Source organism: Lichenostomus cassidix, chromosome 1 (assembly GCF_008360975.1).
Source record: "Lichenostomus cassidix isolate B80296 chromosome 1, HeHo_3.0, whole genome shotgun sequence".
Taxonomy (NCBI): Eukaryota; Metazoa; Chordata; class Aves; order Passeriformes; family Meliphagidae; genus Lichenostomus; species Lichenostomus cassidix.
The window spans coordinates 26,666,985-26,687,502 of NC_139479.1; the positions used below are offsets into that span (position 1 = coordinate 26,666,985).

Here is a 20,518-nt window from a genome sequence, read left to right on the forward strand (position 1 = left end):
AATTTTCTGAGCAGTGTGCAACTATTAGACATCACCAACTTGAAGTGCACCAAGTCAGATCAAAACACATTTTGAAGTGTGATCACTTCAACAAACAGTGGCATTGAACCTCTATTAGAACATGGAATGTGAGCAGCACAGACAGTACCAGGAGAGTTTAATGTGTGAACTTCAAACTCTTCAATGTTGCCATTGGATTTGCTTCGGTGTTTATGAAAGCCACACTAGATACAGACACTTCAGTGGTTTTATTTGCTTGCGTTGGTAGGCGTTTCACACTTGACGTGCTGTTAACACATTGGGACACCTCACTGGAGAAGGAGCCCTTGTTTGCCTGCGGCTGCTTTCAGCAGTAACCTCTCGACGGCCTCGCCGTGTGTCACCCGAGTGTCGCTCCCCCAAGCCATCCCAGCCTGCTCCCCCCAGCCCGTGCTCAGCAGGAGGGGCACTAAGCAGCCCCCTTGTAGCCCACACGAGCTCGCACTCCCGCAGGGCACGGGCAGGGTCCCGTCCCAGCGGCTCCCCCGGCCTCCCTCATGGCTGCCGCCCCGGGGCCGCGCCACCCGCGGGGGCTGCGGGGTGCCGGCGAAGGGCGCACAGCGGCCCGCGGGCTTCTCCGCCCGTCACCGCGGGGAGGGAAGGGAAGCCGCCCGGTGGGAGGGGCTGCTTCGCTCCTTCCCGGTCCCCGGTGCCGCATGCCAAGGTCACGCACCGCCCCCTCCCCACCCGCTCCAGCTGCGGTGCCCCCGAGGGCTCCGCGGCCCCTCTCCCCCGCCGCGCCGCCCCCCGCGTTACCTCCATGGCGGGGCCGGCCGGCTGCAGGGGCGGGGAGATCGCGGCGCCACAGCCGCTGCCAGCGCCGCTACATCCTCCCCGGCCCGCTTCCGCCTCCGTCATCCCGGCACGCCGGGCTAGGCCTGTCCGTCACCGAGCACCGCCCCGAGGGGAGGGAGGGGCTGTGCCCGGGGCCGCTGCCTCGGCTGCGCAGCCTGTCTGGAAGGGGGCGTGGGCAGGGAGGTGTATTGCTACCGGCCTCATGTTCTGCGCCTTATGAAAGGGGACAGGGTAGGGCTACAGCACGAGTGCACCCGGCTGTTCTGTGTTCCTGAGGAGCTCCCGAGGGGAACGCAGTGTTCTGCAAGCTCGTGTCTCTCACTGTCACCGTAAGGAGAGCATGAGGTGAAGAGTAAAGTGCTCAGCCAGAAACTTCACGGTTTAATACCTTGTTCTTAATACCTTGAAACGCAGAGTGATTATGTTATTTAGCAAATGTGGCCGGTGCCAAGCGTATGGTGACAGACTTAGCAGTCCTCAGCGACAGGCCGAGGAGCAAGGTCCGTGAACAAAACCACGAGCAGTTTCACGGCAACATGAAGAAGAATTTCATTACATTGAGGACGGCAGAGCACTAGAACAGACTGTCCAGGGGAGCTGGAGTGTCCCTCTGGAGACATTCAAAGCCCACCTGGATGTGTTCTGTGTCACCTGCTCTTGCTGACCCTACCTTGGCAGGGGATTGGACAAGATGATCTCCAGAGGTCCCTTTCAACCTTAACTGCTCCATGAGTCTGTAAATTTAAAAAGGGACGTGAATAACTACCCGAGCAAATAGCAGAACCTAGGCGTTGTGGCTCGTAGTCATGTGTTTTTGAGAGCTGTTTTTATGCCCGTTTGAGGGGAGCAGTGCCTACTTTAAAGGGCACGCATTTTTCTTTGTAACCAAGCATGCACTTTGGGAGTGCCTGAATAATTTTTCACATTTCATGATAAGTAATTGATTTTTAATGAGAAGTTGCCTAGGAAAAACAATTTAGGCATATTATTGTATTTATGGTTCACTGGCTAAATACTGAATATCACCAAATTAATTATAATGTCATAAGAGAATATGTATTTTAATAAAAAAAGAGTGCTATGTTAGTCAAAATGCTGTTCTCAGAAGAATAATTTATATTTTTCCAAGTCTGCTTACTGTCATTTTTCTTGTAAAATTCAAGTGGCAAATAGAAGGTTCTTCACATATATCTAATATAATATTTATTTTCTTTTCTTCTACTCCAATGCATTCACTGGTCATTATATATATTTATATATTTTTATTTATGCAGGTACACAGCTGTAGCAGGAGCATATGGTTCCATGCTCACAGGGGTTGCTGGCAAGGAACGGATGTCCCTAACCAAGCAGCATGAAGGTATTTCTTCATTACTTCTATTATTCCACATTTTGGAAACCTCAGAGTGCATTTAACCGGTTAATTCTTTTTTTCCCCTTTCACCTTGGGATCCTCTGAACTGGTTACCTATGCCTATGCTGCTGAGATCTAATATGGGGATTTCACACAGTTTCAAGAAGAGCCTTTCTAGATACAGTCCTTACAAAACCATTGTGTAGCAAAAGCTTTTCACCCCAAACTGTGCTGTACTGCAAGGCTCTGTGCTTTGAGGTCAGCCTCCAACTGAATTTCGACATTTGGGAAGAACATTCTAGGAAACTAAACTCTTTTGGAAAACAGAAGAGAACAATGCTTCATGCAAATTTGTTCCTTCTGCCTATCTTCAGAAAATATGTACTATGAACCAACTCTGGGGTCATCTCATGGTTTAGCCTCTGAAGGAATTGATTTTGGAGCTCGTCCAAGGCAGACACAAGAGTTTTCAAAGGTGTTTGTACTGAAGACAATGAGCTCTTAGCTTACTCATTGCAGGCTTTCTGAAGCTGGTACCGGCTAGGGACCACTCAGTCCCCCCTCCCTGAGCTCCATGTTCCTCCCAGACAGATATTTGACAGAGGCTAAATCTCCCCTCCCTCCCTCCTCCATTTTGTGCAACAGAATTTAGATATATTGTACATTTGATATTGTCTTTCATTCTGGTCCTGAATTACAACAGCAGTTGGAAAGGATCCTGGTTAAGGAATGGTAGAATTTTTAAAAGTTTCTTGAATAACTAAAAGAAAAAAGAATGAGGATTTTGACTGTTGATTGTTTCAGTTTGTTGCAATAAAGTGCAAGTTGCTATGAATTTTGTGGGGAAAATTGTTCATTTGTACCTGCAATACTCTGATACAGTTTTCATAAACAGTTTATGAATTGTGTCTTACCTATCTAGAAGGAGACAGAAAGCTGATACATAATAATGAGTGCAACTAATCTGAGACAAGATAAATGAGAAAAACAAGAATAATTTACATAGTCCATATATCCCATGATTTTATTATCTTTGTAAAAGATAATTAATCTTTTCAAATAGCGTTGTCTGTGTAAAACAAGATTGCCAAGAGATTTTTGAGATATGTTAGGGCAGAGCATAACAAACTTTCAGTCCTGCTTTCTTTGAGAAGCCAAGTCCCACAGGGCTGTAATTAGCCCTTGCATCAAGGCAGGGTACAAATGCTTGCTTACTATCATTGGAATTATTAGACCTGCAAGAATTTTCTGAAGAGCACAGAATGAGAAAATTACTGTAATTTTGCTACTGAGGAATGTGTTTTTGGCATAAAGGAGCTGATGCTTTAAATACTTGCCACTGTAGAATCTGCCTTTGCAACAGGTTCTGAAGATCACAGACTCTTAGTTGTGACCCATGCTGGGCCAGAGTTCTTGCTTTGAGCTACTTCTGTGGCTTTTTAACATGCCAGGGTAATATAAAGGAAAGCAGCATATGAATTTACAGTATGTTAATTATTCTTCTCTGTTTGGAAACCTAAAGTACACCCCTCTCCTGCCCCGTCCTGTGCAAATGAACTGCAAATTATTTGGCTGACTATGGCCATTTTATTAGGTTGGGTTGAGGTTCAGTAGGTTCCCACAGGCGTGGAGTGGCACAGTGAAAAAAGTTATTTATCTCAGTACCATTTTGTGTGCGAAGGATTTTGTTAGGTGTTAAAAAAATAGATTGTATACATAGTCCTTAATTCTGGTCTTAAACTGCCATAGGAAACAGGTGAGTAGTTTGGTGTTCTCACCAGCAAAGGCTAACAAGCCTGTAGATAGATTAGTGTAAAACTGATGCAAGGAGCCTTTTTTTTTTCCACACCTGGGGTGGGGTCTGGCTACAAAAGACTTCATGTTCCACTGTTAACAGAACTTGAAGGACCTTTAATTGCACACAGAGATAGCAGCAAATGTAGATGAGTGAGTGTTATTGGTACAATAACAAATTACTGTGTATCAAGAGGCCCAATTTCAACAAATAAAAAAAAATTAGTTACCCTAATTTTTAGGTGTCTGACCTGAGATACTACCTATATTGCCTATACCAAAGCAGGACCCAGGGTTGCTTGTTTTGACACGATGCCTATGTCTCCACAGTCATGTAGGTGGCTGTAATTCTGCTGTGAGCCTTCACACAGTCCCAAAGGCAGTCTGAGCTCACACTGCTGATAGGTACCAGCTGCCCTTGCAGCAGGCTGTGCCAAAGCCCTTCTGCAAAATAATCCTTGAGTAATTTGCCTCTTTGACATTAACCATGGGACGCTGTTAAATGATGACTTTCCTGATCTACCTACACAGTGCTTGGTCTGGAGGGCAGGCAGAACCTTGTTATTCAGCCTAAGCCCATTGCTTTCAGTCTGGCAGCACAGTTTGATTGCATTTTAGAAGTATGAAGGGCTTAACTTTCACTTTCAATGTGCCTGCAGGCTCACCTACAGCCTACACTGAGACAGGTATTGCATCATTCATTGAGGATGTGAGGGAAATGAAAGCTTCAGTTCAGACTTAAAGTATGTTAATGGACTTCTGAAAAATGCCAGAATTAATAGTTAACCTTGTTGTAGAGATAAGACTCTTTGTGAACATGTTGATGTAAATAATTATAGAAGACTTGCAAAATATGTATTATATGGTACAATATCCATATCCTATATGGATGGGACAAGTTAAATAGAAACTCCTTCCTGTGCATGGTCTGTTTTCCTAACTGCAGAAACTGAGACTTTCAGTGCAAGCATGAAGCAGATCATTTATAGTTAGATTAGTGGAATGGAAAGCAGTGTCCCTCTGTCTTTGAATGCTACCCAGGAAGATAGATCAGCCCCCTTCTCCATTTCTTTCTTTAATTTTTTTTAAGCTCTGTTCTTTTCATTCTTTTTTGCAAATGGTTGCATTCTATGTGAAAGTAAAATGTCTCCCCTAGCTGCTATTGACAGCCGAGCTCAAGGGGGATTATGAGTACTCTAGGATTAATACAGCAGTATCCTTTAAACAGTCTGTGTAGAAGCAGGAATCTCCAGTCATTCCCGTGGGAGGATTAGTTTTGGTAGTTAATGCAGAGCTGCAGAACAGAACCACTTGAACAGTTAATGTGTATTAATCAATACCAATCTTGAAACATTTTTTAGAGATTAATAACAAAGTTTCTCCGCTATCTAAACTCAGCAGGTACACTCTCTTAAAGAAGTGTAACAGAAAGTTACACTTAAGATCTTAAAGAAGTAAAAGAAGGAACAAGTGTCATCGAAGAAGTTCCTGTGGGATTGCATTAGCTAAACTGACACAAGTCCCTTTAAAACTGACATTGAAGATATTGCACCTGAGAAGGTTGGTAAAATCGTGCATCTAGGTAACCGGATGAAAATGAAACATGGATGTATATTCAGGACTTGTTTCTAATATGGTTCTGTACAGTTTTTTCTCCACAGTAAACAGAGTCATGCATTTGCATCAGAAGTGTGACAAATAGTTTAAATTATTTGAAATAATTTGGCTGAACACATACAATCTCTTTTTGCAGGTGCTCATTGCTTTTCAGTATCTTATGTATATAAATACCAAGTTTTGTTGGTATTAGTAGACAATCTCCATATGCAAGCCCATAATTTAAAGCTGTTCTGTACATAACAATGGACAGACCTAAAGATATGGAGGTTAAAGGCACTCTAGATGAGGGCACCTTGCAGTCATATGCCCAGAAGCATATGCACATCACTGTTGACATACAGTCAAAATAGACGCCAAACCATGGTAGAGTCTGGGTCCATTGGGGGATGCGTACAGTCCATTAACCTTTTCACCAAATTTTCTTCAAAACTACAGCTCAAATAATTTTCACTTGTAACAATAAACTATTCCCTGTAGTTTTACACTGGTACAATTATGAACATTTTGCAAATCATTACTGAATCCATAAGTTAATCTTTCAGATATGGTGGCTTGAGAAGGCATAAAAAGCACAAACACCCCACTTTTCTACCCTCCTGCCAGCTATATTTTGTCAAAAAAGTTAACATTTCTGTCTTTGAATATATATAAGGATAATGTCAATAGCATAAGAAAAGCCAGTTTTTGTGTGGCCATACAAATGTTTGTTTTCCCCCTTTTTTATTCTAGGACTGCAGTCTGCCCTATTGTACTTTTATCTGTTGTTCATAGCAGCTGAATTGCAGCTGGGTGAAAAGTTACCTAAGGAAGTGAGAGCAAAGGTGACTTTCCCAATGTGATATCAGTTCCTTATTATATGGTGCCTCTATCCTTGCAGTTGCTATGCAACTCCCTTTTCAAATGAGGCTTCAGCCACTGTCAGCATTTTGCACTTCTGATAGTTCAGAGATTTCAAGGGAGAAGCAAACAGGTCACCTGTGTGACCTTTGGTACAGCACTGCTCATAAAATGTCACCAAGCTACTGAGTTAAGCGTGTTTTCCATTTACTGATATCTCTTGTGGCACTGAATGAGGATTAGATTGACAATGTGTGCTGACTCATGTGGTTTCATAGAGCAACCCAAGAGAATGGAAATATCTAAGAGAGCAGGCAATGCCTTTTCCTCATACTAGCAATAGTTAGACTGTAAATCAAGTTAATCATAAACAAAACCCAAACAAGTAGCAGAAAGCTCCTCAAGCTGGTATTTAGCCTTGCTGTGATGAACAGCAGTGCCTGTGACAGATAATTTTTTTCTTAGGTAGTCATTTTACTGAGACGTCCTTTGTTTGTAGGCAGGAATCTGTTGACCTGAAACCTTAAAAAAAAAAAAAAAAAGCACTAATGTAGTAAATATGTGTTTCTGGTTTCAGTGATTCCTGCATTTTGGGGGGAAACTCAGCAGGCCAGGACAATGTATCTCCTACATTTAACAGGCAGCTTTTTGTTTGTTTTCAAATTGATGCAAAGTATTGCTGCCCTTTATGACTGCATTCATTTTAGACATGTGGATTAAATAGGTAGACTAAAATGAACTTTGCATTTGACAGCTGCTCATGTTGCTACAGCTTTTAAACTCACTTTTAACTCTCCATGGGCCAAAGAGGAAAATATGCCCAGCAAGCATTTTTTTTTATTATTACACTACACTAAACTAGATTAATGAGACTAAGACAGTATTTTCCTTTAGCTGCTGTAATACATTCTGTTTCCTCTGACATTCAGAGTGCAAATTCAGTTAAGCAGGAACTCTTCATGGCCTATGATGGCACTTTAAATCCAAAAGTATATTGGTAACAGTTGCCTATAATTAAATGGGTTATGAATTGCTTTAGTTAATTTTTCACAAGCTCAAAACATGGCTGTAGTAATGGCACTAATGCTAAAGCAGAACTGGTTTTTGTTTTCCAATATCTACCAGGCCCTATTGCTACTAAGAGCCCTCAACAAGGTGTTTGTATATTTGGTTAAGAGTGAAGTAAAGGAGAACGCAATAACGTGAGGCATCTGATGAACACTTTTACAACAGTGAAGAGGGAGATGGCATTTGCAGCACTGACTCTCCACCTGGTTCATAACAATTTTCAGAATTCTCCAAATGTTTACTTAACAGAACGCTATGATATCCAGTTCAGAAGGCAAATGTGAGATGCAATAAGGACTACTATCCACTGCTAGAACTGTAGATAAATGCTTCTATGTAGCCCTTTAGCAAGTTTTATCAAAGGAGGTAATAGATGTTTGGTGTTTTTGGAAATTTTGCTTTTATCTCAACAGCATTTTTGATGTCCAACTTAAAATGAGAGAAAATGAAATTTATTCTAATTTGTGCACTTCTCTTGCTCTCTTTATACTTGACTGCCTTTAAATTTGTTTTATTGTTATTTATTGATAAATGTTCATACAACCTGTTACACTCTTTTAAGACCTTTTTTCCTATTGGTTCCTAGTTTCTGTTTGAGTTTGATTTGAAAATATTCAACTGCAGTTTTACAAGGACTCACAGTATGTCTGAATTTTTATTAATGCTGAAAGTTTCTGTGGTAGCAGTGACTGAGAAGTACCCAGTGGAATTATTTTCTTCAGAAAGACTTAAATTTTGGCATAATTTGGGCACTCTCACAATAATGAAAAATCAGTGGTGTGTGAAAGAGAGATCTTGGAATCTTAGGGACACTGGCATTTTGTGAAGGAAAAGCAAAATATATAACATGGAAAAGGCTGAAGATCATTCATTTCCATTGCAAGTAATTACAATTCCGTGCGAAAAACAAGAGAGGTATCAGACATTTGCTTCTTATAATCTTCATCAAATTTCTCATTCTGTGCCACAGTGAAATGATTCTTCCAGTCTGCAACAGTCCCTAAGAAATAGCAAAGCACAAAAAGAGAAAAGATTAATTTACCAGTATTTTCTGAAGCCCATTATTCACCACTTATTAGATATTTGTACTTCAGTGTATATTTCAAAACAGAATTACTACCAGACAGAGTTGTTGTCAATAACAAACCTCAGTACCTTTTCTCATGAATGGGGAAATGGAGTGATCCATTATTCCTAGAAAGTCTTTGGTGTAATTTGTCATGGGATTTTCCTTCATTACCTCAAATGAGGTATTATGGACTATTTTGTCTAGAACCTCTGGACTCAGATCTTTCTCCAGGAACTTTGCAATCTTCTGAATTTCACGCTTTGGATTCTGCAGAGACAATAACATGGGATAAGATACAGAGCTAGGAAAAGCAAAGAAATCAAACATAGAGTTAGAGCTCCAATTCTCTGACAGAGAAGATCAAGTTATTTTAAAGTTTACTGATACAGCTGGCATTATAATATAAAACTGTTGCTTGTACTTAGTATCTACTAGACTTCCCAATTTCAGAGCTCTACAAACATATGTTCAGCCTTTTACCTCCTTCATATCTTCATAGAAGAGAAAGAGAATACGGTGCTTGTCTTTTGCCTTCCACCATCCTTTTACGTGGTCATACCAGGAACCCCAGAACACTGAAAAAGAAGTAACATCAGCAGCAACCGTAAATGCCCCAACTGTCTTTAACACATGTGCCACTCATGTTTCCCTCTTAACCAGCACCTGGGAATTTCCAAGTTGGTTTTGAATCACTGTGACCATGATAATAAGCACTGCTGTGTGCTCTATGCTTACTACAGCAGTTTTGCTTTTAATGCCTCAGGTGTATGGATGCTCAGAGCAGGATTCATGTGTAACTTTAGAGGGCAACAAATGCAGATGCATTATAGTCAACAGAAACAAACACTTCCTGTATTCATTTCATCAGCTGGACAAGACTCATCTTAATTGGCCCTGCTTTGATTCTTTGATTTGATTGAGCAGGGCAGGAATTGGGACCATATGGACACCAAAAGTGCATTCCAGCTTGCATTATTCTGTGATTCTACCTGGTTTAAATGTTTGGTATGCTATCAGAAGTGCCTGCTTTTCTCAAGCAAGTGTCCAAAGGATTATCTAAGACAGAAGTAGCTATGTTCTAGATGTCTTCACTTGGACAGATGGCTCCCGAGCTGAGCTCATCAAATTCAAAACACAAGGTCTCCTTTAGACAAGAGACTCTCATGCTAGTCCAGACTGGTATTTCTAGGCCTACATGGTAGCAAAAATTTTAATGACCTAAACTGTAAACTTCCACCCACCTGAACAGGTTTTGTTTCTTGGATATCCTGTGATATCAGCACCTCTTTTAAAAAGGGAAGAATCAGCTTCTGGGGTTGCCAGCCATTAGTTAAATAATTGTCTTTGTTTAGATGCCTGATTTTTAGATACATTAATTTAGGTACAAAGACTCCATTATCTCAAATTCACACCACACATTTCTAGAAAAATTAACCCTCAATTTCTTTTTTAAATTTCTAATTTTATCAGGTTAGAGTAAAACAAATTAAACCATTGTTCCTTTTCAGCTGGCTTCTTTTAAGCTCAGAGAGGAGATTAGGCCTGAAAATTGCCATATATGTTTCTGAATGATAACAGAATACAGAGTAGTGGTGGGGTTTTTTTTCTTCAAAATGGGAGCATAAAGATAAATTTAATCCTTTAGGTAATAATAAAAACCTGTGAATGAAGAAAAATTATGACTGAAACACCTTCAGAATATCCTTCCACAGCGTCAGCACTGGGCTTCAAACCATGACTGAAATAAATAAATCAATGCCATGCATTCTTAAAATTATCAAAGTCTCTTATACAACTGATTGCACTTAATCACCTTTTCCAATCATGAATTTCTCCACAAACTCCTCCCAGGTTCCTGAATCAGGCAATGCTTTATTCATTCTGTGGAAATGGTAGTATGACACCAGGTTGTCTTTTGCATTTCGTGCCACATAGATTATCTTTATTGATATGAAAAGAGAGAGAGAGAGAGAAAGAATGTAACTTGCACGTGTTTATATAGACATTGAGCATCTCCTGGAGTTTTGTCTTGGAGCCTGCTGATAGAAGTTTAAGAGATTTTGCTTTGAAGCTGCCATTTACTAAAATACAGCTCAGGTAACTTTGTCATGACTTTAGGTTCTCACAGACTTTGCACATTAAAGGCAAAATATTTCAGAGATTTTTTAATTTCACAGGGATTCTGGAAAACATACATTGCCCTGATTTATGTCACTTTCTTTGCCTGTGGAGTAGAGTAGACCTCTTCAGCCTTACCTTGCAGTTTTGTTCCCAGAAGGATGGAGGCATGAGATGCACAGGCAGATGAGTTTTGATTGTTCGTGGAGATGGCATGGCTTCAGCTAACTCCAGACCTATGGCATGTTTAATGATGAGATGTGAGTTTTCTCTAAATTGCACCAGCACTTCTTTGCTATGCTCATACATGTGATTGTGAGTTTTCAGCACTTCACCTTGCATTGGTCATTCATCTCCAAAGCATTTATATAGCAGTGTAACATGGACAACATTATATAAACATCTTCAATGTTTCTAGAGAAAATTTTACCTATGTATTTGAGTAGAAAAGGGGAAACACTGATTTATATCTTCTTCTCGCTTTCTGGGGACCACACCTAATTCCTGCTCTCCAAGGGATAATGATTAATACTAATTTATATTTATCCAAACAAAGCTTTTCCTTTCCAATATTTAATGGTCTCCTTCCCCCTTAAAGATAAGATATATTCTAGGATGCAATAATATGACTGGCTGATTAGACTTTGTGGATAGCACATAAAGAGAAACTTGGAGAATGACAGACAGTGGATTTTCAGTGGCTATGGATATATGGGACTACTTGGGAATAGCTGGTGATATTTGGACATGTGTTATCTCCTCCTCTGTCCTTTGTAAACATCTGGCATGACCTCCCTAATTTTTTTCCCCTGTTACCTTCTATCATCCTCTGTCATCTTTATTTTTTTTTGTCTCTGTCTCTAAGCCAAGACAGTCTAGCTTAGAAGAGAAAAAGTAGCACTTCTGCAGAGCTAGTGGAGCTTTTTAGCTTCAAATGTGAGTCTGCCTTAAGGATTTTTGTGGAAATGGAGCCCTTGCTGGGGGAGACTCTTGTAGGAAACTGTAAAACACTGAAGCCTCCTGGTTGCCTGAATACCCCATAGCTTGTTTAGATGAGTAGAACTGAAAAGCAGTTACTTGAAACAATAGCAAAACCGCTGAAAACATTATCCACCTTTTGGAAATACCTCCATGATATAGATTTCTCTTCCATACAGCCTGTAATCACAGACTGGCATTCAATTGCCCCCATTATTTTATATATATCTGCTGCTGGTTTAGGTACTGTGGAGTATCACAAACAGCTGTCAGTCACCACTCCAAAACAGCAAGATCTCCTGTAGCACCTGAAGCTATCACATCTGCCAGCCTTGCAGCACCTTGAGTAGCACTAGATGTTTAAGTGACTGAACTGGTCCTTAATACCCAAAATGATGCATAGTTCAAGAACAAATCAAGTGGGGCCTTTTCCAGGAAACTTGTGGCATTAGCACTAGGGGCTTGTTTTGTTTAATTTTGTCTAAAATATAAATAATATTCACCTGAGTAACGTGCAGATGGAGGCTCTGGGATAAACCACTCAAGGAAGGGGTGGCGTTTGTAAGTAGTCTCACGTTTACACTTCTCAACATCTCCATTTTGTTGAACCATATCCACTATCTCCTGTGTCCATGTGGTACCTGAAAGTGTCAAGGATTTAGATGTTTGCCTCCAGGATAGTCAAGAGTTCCTTCTATTAGGAACTGAAAGCCAGAAGCATGGGGTCTTTGCTAAAGAAGGAAAGAATAGCACAGAAAATAATAGACAAAATGGAGAGTATAATAGAGATAAAATGCCTAATTAGGCATACAAAGGTAATTCCCAAAGCACAGTTTCAGGAATTCCATTTCAGACAGGCTTCTTCTTGCTCAAAGAAATAGCTCCCACACCAGTACTGAAAATAACACTGGGGTAAACTCACTACTGTTTGGAAATGATATTATTTGCAGAGAGGAATGAAACTTCCTCCTTTCAATTTGCATCCCTCACAAAATGTCAGGTATTTAAATTTTGTTTTCATACTGAATTTGAGTGAAAAAATGCAATACCTGAACTGCAAGTGAGTAAAACTTTCATACAGTTTGAAAATATAAAAAGGGTGGCAGTATTTGCAAGGTTTCCATTTGAAACATATTAATGAAGGTGTGTACAACATTTCATCTGCCTGAGTGACTGCAACATTTTGTAAGAATTACAGTATAGTGTACCTCATGTGTCTCTTCTCTTTTATAGCTGTCATTGCTGTGTTAGCCACATCTCCTGTGAGGTATTGTGGCAGGTCAGCTAGAGAACAGGCTAAGGGATAACTTAGAAAGCAATTTGGGCAGGAGATTCTACCCTTCTTAAGATGCTTGAGTTGTGCATCTCAGACAAATATGATATAATGTCAAATGGAATCCTAACTTTATTTATTTTCAGTTCAGTGGCTAGAAGGCTTTAATCCCAGCTGGATAAAATAATGTAGTTTTGTTTTCAGTGTAGAGACAGTAAATCAAAAGCTTTCAAGTTTTACAAAACTGATAGTGGGGTGTTTTAGAAAAAAATGTTTTTCCCCTACTGACAAGAAAAATAAAACCCCTTAAAAATTGTTGCTAATTCAAGTAATTATTTTTTATGATGATCAAATGCTCCCATATCTGTTCCTGAATCTCCTAAACTGTACATGCTTTTATTCATACAGAATTATATTGATGCTTGTTATTCATTGTTTTCTTGTGTACTAAGTATAAAGGGTCTGATGAAGAGGAAAAATGTTGTCCAGTCACTGAGAAAAATGCCAGATAGCTAATATTAATGGTTGTATTTCATTCTGTTGGCCAAAATTATTAAATGAATTAGGTTATTTTAAAGAATTAATAAAATTTCAGAAATCAATACCAGTTTGCACATCAAATCATTCCCCCAATACATAACATGTTCCCTAGTCATACAATCAGTTTCTATTATTTCTTAGTAATGGTCACTTCTTTCTAGGCATTGTTTAATCACTATATATTCGTGGGAAACTTCTATTGTCACCATTAATATAAATGTATATAATCTTAGTTAAAGTAAACAATTAGAAGTCATTAGACTGTGGCCATTTGTACTTCAGTTACAGATGTTTTTGCATTTGCCGAAGAAGTCAGAAGTTACTAATCACAGCTGACACAGCTTCATGTCTTTAAAATATGTCTGGTTTGGAGTTAAACAAATATCAGTCACAATAGAAAAACATAGATGTTAATCCCAATAATAAGCATTATCCTAAACTTTTCTGTTCTATTTCCTACCCACACTAACCTGCTTTTGCATAGGTTGAGATGAGCACATCATCAGGTCTGGCTTTGAAATTCCGAATTTGGTCCATAATGCTGCCCATTGCTTCTGTGACAATAATACCTTCCACTTCAAGGAACCCAGGTTGAATCATTGTCGCTTTCAGACTCAAATCTTTCATTTTATCCATGGCCAATGAGCACTGCATGAAGAAAGGCTTGGAATTAACACGGCTGCTCTGAAAAAAACCCCTGAATTTACTTGTCTTGAGGTCTCTCTTACTGACAAAATTCCATGTCCTCTGGTTTCTTTGGCCATGATTTGGCCTATCTGGATCCATATATGGACTACTTAAAGCTGGATCTCATTTTCAGAAATGCTTGATGTATTGCTGGTAGTAGTTCTCAGTGTCTCTAAAAAATCACCCTGTTTACCCACATATAAAAGGAGAAAAAAGCCATTATTCCTATATCAAATATATTTATGTAAAATTCTGACAGTCGGTATGAGGCATTCTAAAGGTAAGAAAAAGCAATCAGAGGCATGATTCTAAAGAAGGCAGAGAATAACAACTGGCAATGAAATCAGCACACAGGACCCAACCCTTTCTCTTTGAAGAAAATAAACAGAAACGCCTGCTAACACACTGTGCCTTATACTCACAAAAATATTTGCAGACCTTTTCTGTGTTTCGTTCCTGGATCTTTTCACTCTTGGAACTCTTTGATATGTTTTGAAATTAGTTGCATATAAATAACCTGAACCAGATGGATCATTAACTAAATGTTGTTAGACTTTGATAGTGTAAATCAATGTGTTTTACAATATCTAGTTATTTATTTCTCCCAAGGAGGCATCTTAGGCATAACTTTCAGAGCTTCAGAGTCTGGTCAGAGGAAAGGTCTGCTTAAGGGGAGGCTATAGAAATAATCTCAATTAAAAATATCAGCCAGAAAAAAAAAGACATTTTGATCCCAACAGCAAACATTGCCAGAATATTTTCTTTAGTTTTCTTGCTTACTCACATCAATTTCACACAGATTCAGTTGAGCAGAGTGAGAGGTTGAATTGGTGGATGGCAGTGACTCAAGAAATATAAAAAAAGAAGGAAAAAGAAAATTTCCAGAGAATTTTTCCTGCTTGAATGTCTTCAGTCCTTGGCTGTATTGATAACTATGCAGGAACTTAAATCTTCAGGCACAAGTAGGGTGAAAACTTGTGTGGGTGGAGATTCCATTCTTCCTATCAGTGTGAGGAGAGTAAAGGAGGAAGCGCAGCAGCAGCCAACAGCTGAACAGTTTTTCTACCATTGTTTTTGAAAGCCTTTCTAAACCTGTGAAATAAAAATGCTTGGAATTCTCATCTAAAGTGTGATTCTTTACTGGCAAAAACATCAAATATCAATCAATAGCTCCATCAAGATTATTTTTATTTGTCGGTATCATTGTGAACAGTCTTGGAATAATCAATTTTCTTCATAATATTTAATCTAAATTGCAAAGGTCACGTGCAAGTAAAGGAAAAAAATTCCCAAAAATTTTATTCTCTACTTCCCATCAGCAGGTGATCCAGCCGCCTCCCAGAAAGCAGGATTTCAGCCCACAGATGGTTGCTCTATGTAAGTCTACGGCACTTATACTTACCAGCAGTATGAAGGCTGCTATGGGGAAAATTACCTCCATCTTGTGGATGAAGCATCCACAACTTCTCTGGGCAATCTTTTCCACTGTCTCACAACCCTCATTCAGTAAAGAATTTCTTCCTAACAACTAATTTAAATTTAATCTCTTTAAATTTGAAGCCATTCCCCCTTGTCTGGTCACTACGTACCTTTGTCAAAAGTCTCTCTCCATCTTTCTTGTAGATTCCCTTCAGGGACTGCAAGGCCACAATTAGGTCACCCTGAAGCCTTCTCTTCTCCAGGCAGAGCAATTTCAATGCCCTCAGCCTTTCCTTTTGGGGAGGTGCTCTATCCCTCTAATCATCTTGGACTCTGGACTCGGTCCATCAGGTCGATGTCCTTCCTGTGCTGGAGCCCCCAGAGCTGGATGCAGCACTGCAGGTGGGGTCTAACCAGTGCAGAGTGGAGGGGCAGAATCACCTCCCTGAACCCACTGCCCACCCTCCTTTGGATGCAGCCCAGGACACAGCTGGCCTTCTGGGCTGCAAGGGCACATTGCTGCCTCATGTCCAGCCTCTCATCCACCAGCACCCCCAAGTACATATTGGCAGGGCTAAGATAGTCGTGAACCTGATTTTTGTGTCCCCTCCTTGTCTACAGTCCTCTGACAAAGCTGAACTGTGGCTCAATGGGCACACACCAAGCTCCAGTACAGTGCTGGAGGCTGCTGATTTTCAGTTTGCTTCGATCATTTATCTGTTCTTGTGTAAAGTGCCAGTTTATGGGAGGTGACAACTATCCTGGGAATCTGCCCAAATCCTTCTACACACCCTGCCATCCAGGGACTGGCCACTTCAGGTCACATTACAGTTTTACCTCATCCACTGTTTGTCTTCTCTGATACCAGGATGGTAAGAGATTCCACAAGCTCCACAATATGCTAACAGTATTAATTATTAGTATGAAAACTCATGTGAGGGTGAACAAGGACCTTGGGAGCCTGACTAATAAACCACCCCCATCAGTCCCAGATAGCAGAGAGAGATGTATTCCCTCATCTTCTGCACAAGATAGATACAGCACAGCAAAGCCAGCAATTCCAGGGCAAAACACAGAGATATTTGTATTAACATGTTCCCAAGATAAGCAAAACAAAGAGAGAAGTGGTGCAGCCAACAAGCTGTGACCTGTACACCTTGCCACTTAATACCTGCTATAGCTACAGCACACATAATACAAAGCTGCTGTTATCTTGAGCCCAATGCTGGGTGCCAAAAATGACTGTCGCGAGTTGACTTTGTCTGGATACCAGGTACCCACCTAGCTGCTCTATCACTCCCCTACTCAGCAGGACAGTGGGAGAGAAAGTAAGGGGGAAAAATACCTTGTGTGTTGAGATAATGCAGTTTACTAAAGCAAAAGCAAAGGTCGTGTAAGTGAAAATCAAAAGATTTTATTCTCTACTTCCCATCAGCAGGTGTTGCCTGGCACTTCCTGTGAAGCAGGGCTTCAGCACACATAGTGGTTGCTCCGAAAGGCAAGCACTGTAAATTAGGAATGCCCTCTCTTCCTCCTCCTTTCTCTTTGCTTTTATTGCTGAGCAGACATATGTCTTTGGTCAACCATTTGATCTTATTTTGGCTCTTACACCAGAATAAGGTGAGGCTAACAACACCGGAATGAATAATTAAAACAGAACAAGCAGATAATATGTGTGTAAGGTACAATAGTTTTCTCTCTCCTTTCCAGATCTCTCATGGGAGGATTTGTCATTTCCTGCTCTGTGTTAAGCCTGTGCTAAGGCTGTGCTGGTTCTGCTTGCACTTCTCACACGTGGCAGTTCATTTACTGGTTTGTAACGTTATTCACCACCCTTTCAGTTACACAACCATCCTGATAATGCAGTAATCCCCAAAGCATATCAGCTGTGTGTATGACAAAGAAAACACAAGAATTTATTGAGTGGCTCTTTTTTATTGTGGCTGGGAGTTGGAGTAGCCTTTGAACAATGCACTGTGCCAGATAGGCTGCAGTGAGGTCAAAAATCACTGTAGCTTTAAAACTGCTTTTGAAGTAGCCAATGAGTGATGAATTTCTTGGGTTGTTAAACAGGGAGATGAGAGTTGAACTGGCTGGTCCAAGGACTGGGATTCTTATCTGGAATCATGATTTGTGGGGCCACTCTGAAAAAAAGATGAGGCACTCTCTACAGAGAGCTTCCTGCAGGTTTCCACTGACCTTTTCATGAGTGCAAACTGGTGGCAGGTGTTTCCTTATGTAAAACATATTGTGTTTATTTTATTTTATTTTATTATTTAATTCAATTTTTGCTTGGCTGTGTTTTCTTTTATTATTTCCATAGGATCAGGCTTGAAGTGGAATGAAGGCTACAAATCCTACATCAGCATCAAGCCCTATGATATAGTTTAAGTCTGATTACTTCATATTTTGCCTGAATTTAATGGCCTATATAATATAGGATAGCATGTCTTATAAATTACAATCTATGTCTGATGTATTTGACTGAAAGGATGTTTTTCTGTGTTATGCTTAATGTTTGTATTACATTTCTCTAAAACTCTGGTCTCCCTCTGCTGGACAAAACACTGTCTTTATTCCAAAAGATGTTAAAATATTTTGAGTTTAAAATTCCATTTGATAGCTCTTGATATCCTTAGATACCAACCTGTATTCCTCATTCAGAAAAATGCGTACTTTGAAGAAATAAAATAACACTCTAGGCAGATGAGGGTTTCACTTTGAGGCTTCTTGAATTTTAAAACTGCATTCATCTCTTGGTGACTAAATTAAGCTTAATCTGACTGTGGCTCAGTGAGCAACCTTAGGCAACAAAAGCTTTGGTAATCTGGGATGCATTTAGAGTCAATCAGAAATATAGCCTATTGTAGGCTCCTGGCTATCTCCATATGCTGTGCAGAACAATCCTGCAATTGTCCATAAAATAGGAACTCTACTACCAATCTTGTGATGGTTATTTAATGACTGTCTGGGTTACAGCCAGGGACAGGTGAGATAATCATCACAGATGTATTTATGGATTACGAAAGCAAATGCTAAGGGATATGTTAGAGTGTAAGCATAGAATAAAAGTCCTAAGGCTTTAATACAGTGACACATTTAAGCACAACACCTAAGTACAATCCCTATCAATAAAACACTTATGTTCCATTACCATCACACTCCAGAAGTTTCTTTGCTTGAAGTATTCTCTCTCCAGCAGAGTTTCCTGCTAGGGGAAGTGTTGGAGCCTACGGTGTGTATAACTCTGACTAGCTCCACATGTGCTGAGGTCACAGTCACATTAATATATAATCTTGTTATTGTGGGCATGCATAGTCAAGTGATAAAGTTTAATTGGAATCCTGCAGCTTTTAAAGTACTTTTCCCAATAAAATATGCATATAAAGTGCTGCAGTGTCACCCTGTCTGTGGCACTAAATGCTTTGGCATTGTTCCTGGAAATTATTTTGTAGAAATAAAAGGTCAGGTATTCACTATGCAGAATAACACATTCCCACTTGTAAATGAGCCAAGGGGAGAAACCAGAATTTTGTAATAGAGTTACAGAATGTGGTACCCTTTATGTATTAAATCATGGGATGTACTAAAAAACATGATTCACATGTCGATACATGATTCAGTTGGCTGCAGACTCCACTTGCCAGACTCCGCTAGAAAGCTCAGTGTGGGCAATGCCAATGCAGGCAGCATTGCTCAACAGAGATGAGGTAGAAGCTGGCTGTTCTCAGGCTTAAACTTAAACCTCTGTGGACCAAAACTTAAGCTTAAGGTTAGGCTTGAGAAAACCACAAAGCCCAGACCTCCAGGAACATTGCAACGACAAAAGGCATGCAAAGGGGAGCGCTTCATGTCATCTCATTACATTTGATTACAATCACTTCATTTCAGAATCTTCTTTTATTTCTTTCCATTGAATTTCATTCCATTATAAGTTTACCTCAGTCAGTTTGTTTCATTTTGTTCTCTGACTTTGTGATTTTATTTCCTTTCATGAAATGAAATTCTTCATTTCATGAAAGGAAGAGAAATCTTGCGATTTCAATGAGTATCAGTATGGCAAGGTTGGTCCATTTCTCAGAACTTCCCATCATTCCCTGTCATTTTATTATTTTCACTTTGTTTCTGAATTTTCTCTTCCCCTTTTTTTCCCCCCCCTAGCATTTAATTTCATCCATTTCTTCTCCTGTCTCTTTGTTTCACTTTGTTCCCTGATTTTGGGATTTCAGTGAGTATCATTTTGGCAGGGTTTGGTCCATTTCACTTCAACAAATGAACACCCCACTGCCTTCATATGTAATGGCTACAGCAGCTTCCCTCTGAGCCTATACCTTCTTATGAAGAGAAGAATGTAGACTAGGGCAAAACACAATCTGACTTACACAATGATTTTTTTGCCATTATTTCCCTAGAAAAAACATGCACTTACTTACAGCTGAAGACTGAAGATTGAAAATTTAATTCTTGCACTACTGGTGGTATAGCAGGATGCTCAAGTGCTATCCTGTGCTGTCTCAGGCACTAAAACATCTTGACCTTTCATCTAGAACAATTAAATGAAGTTTTGTTTAAGTGGCACATCTGTTGTTCATGCTGGGGCTTCATTGCCTGAAGAATGCCTTTCCCAGTTCAGAAAACATTTGCTTATCCAACCAAATTATAACTCCAGTTCCCTTTTTACAAACATCTGTTTGTAGATACGAAAATCTCTTTGGATGTGAAGCTTCAGAAAGCAGCTTCGGAAATTCTTATGTAATGTTGAACTTGTGATCATTAGCCAAATTCCTGTATAAAATTCTGTGAGCCCAACAGTCTTACTTCTTCAGCCTAGTGCTGCTTGGTTCTGGGAAATCCTTAAATGACTACTTCCTAATTTAAAGAAAGGAATCCAGATGCTACAAAAAAGGAAAACTTGAGCATGTATTTT

At 40.0% G+C, this 20,518-nt stretch overlaps 2 protein-coding genes and 1 long non-coding RNA gene across 10 annotated transcripts in view; 1 reads left to right on the top strand and 2 right to left on the bottom strand.

Annotated features, from left to right (window-relative positions):
- The window catches only part of GCC2 (GRIP and coiled-coil domain containing 2), a 30,851-nt gene extending 29,900 nt beyond the window's left edge, over positions 1-951 (bottom strand). For all 4 annotated transcript variants that reach the window (XM_085053948.1, XM_085053947.1, XM_085053946.1 and 1 more), the window contains exon 1: positions 796-951. In XM_085053948.1, the coding sequence (XP_084910074.1) occupies positions 796-897 (102 nt within the window). In that variant the 5' untranslated portion in view covers positions 898-951. The remainder of the gene's footprint in view (positions 1-795) is intronic.
- On the top strand, positions 513-18,620 carry LOC146444383 (uncharacterized). Of its 2 annotated transcripts, none has more exons than XR_014850441.1 (4): positions 513-703; positions 2,109-2,194; positions 17,302-17,403; positions 17,915-18,620. It is a non-coding gene; the product is annotated as an uncharacterized LOC146444383 (long non-coding RNA). The 2 variants fall into 2 exon arrangements; XR_014850437.1 differs by lacking the exon at positions 513-703 and adding an exon at positions 910-1,065.
- SULT1C4 (sulfotransferase family 1C member 4) lies at positions 7,938-15,106 on the bottom strand. 4 transcript variants are annotated; one of them, XM_085053940.1, is made up of 8 exons: positions 14,957-15,106; positions 13,956-14,133; positions 12,176-12,313; positions 10,833-10,930; positions 10,390-10,516; positions 9,057-9,151; positions 8,663-8,843; positions 7,938-8,507 (listed from the first exon to the last, which is right to left on the bottom strand). In XM_085053940.1, exons 2-8 carry the CDS (start codon positions 14,119-14,121, stop codon positions 8,395-8,397), a joined length of 918 nt encoding a protein of 305 aa, XP_084910066.1. In that variant the 5' UTR covers positions 14,122-14,133; positions 14,957-15,106; the 3' UTR covers positions 7,938-8,394. The 4 variants fall into 4 exon arrangements, with proteins under 4 accessions (XP_084910066.1, XP_084910062.1, XP_084910064.1 ...); XM_085053936.1 differs by lacking the exon at positions 14,957-15,106 and adding an exon at positions 14,595-14,705; XM_085053938.1 differs by lacking the exon at positions 14,957-15,106 and adding an exon at positions 14,611-14,695.
- Positions 18,621-20,518: the final 1,898 nt, after the last annotated feature.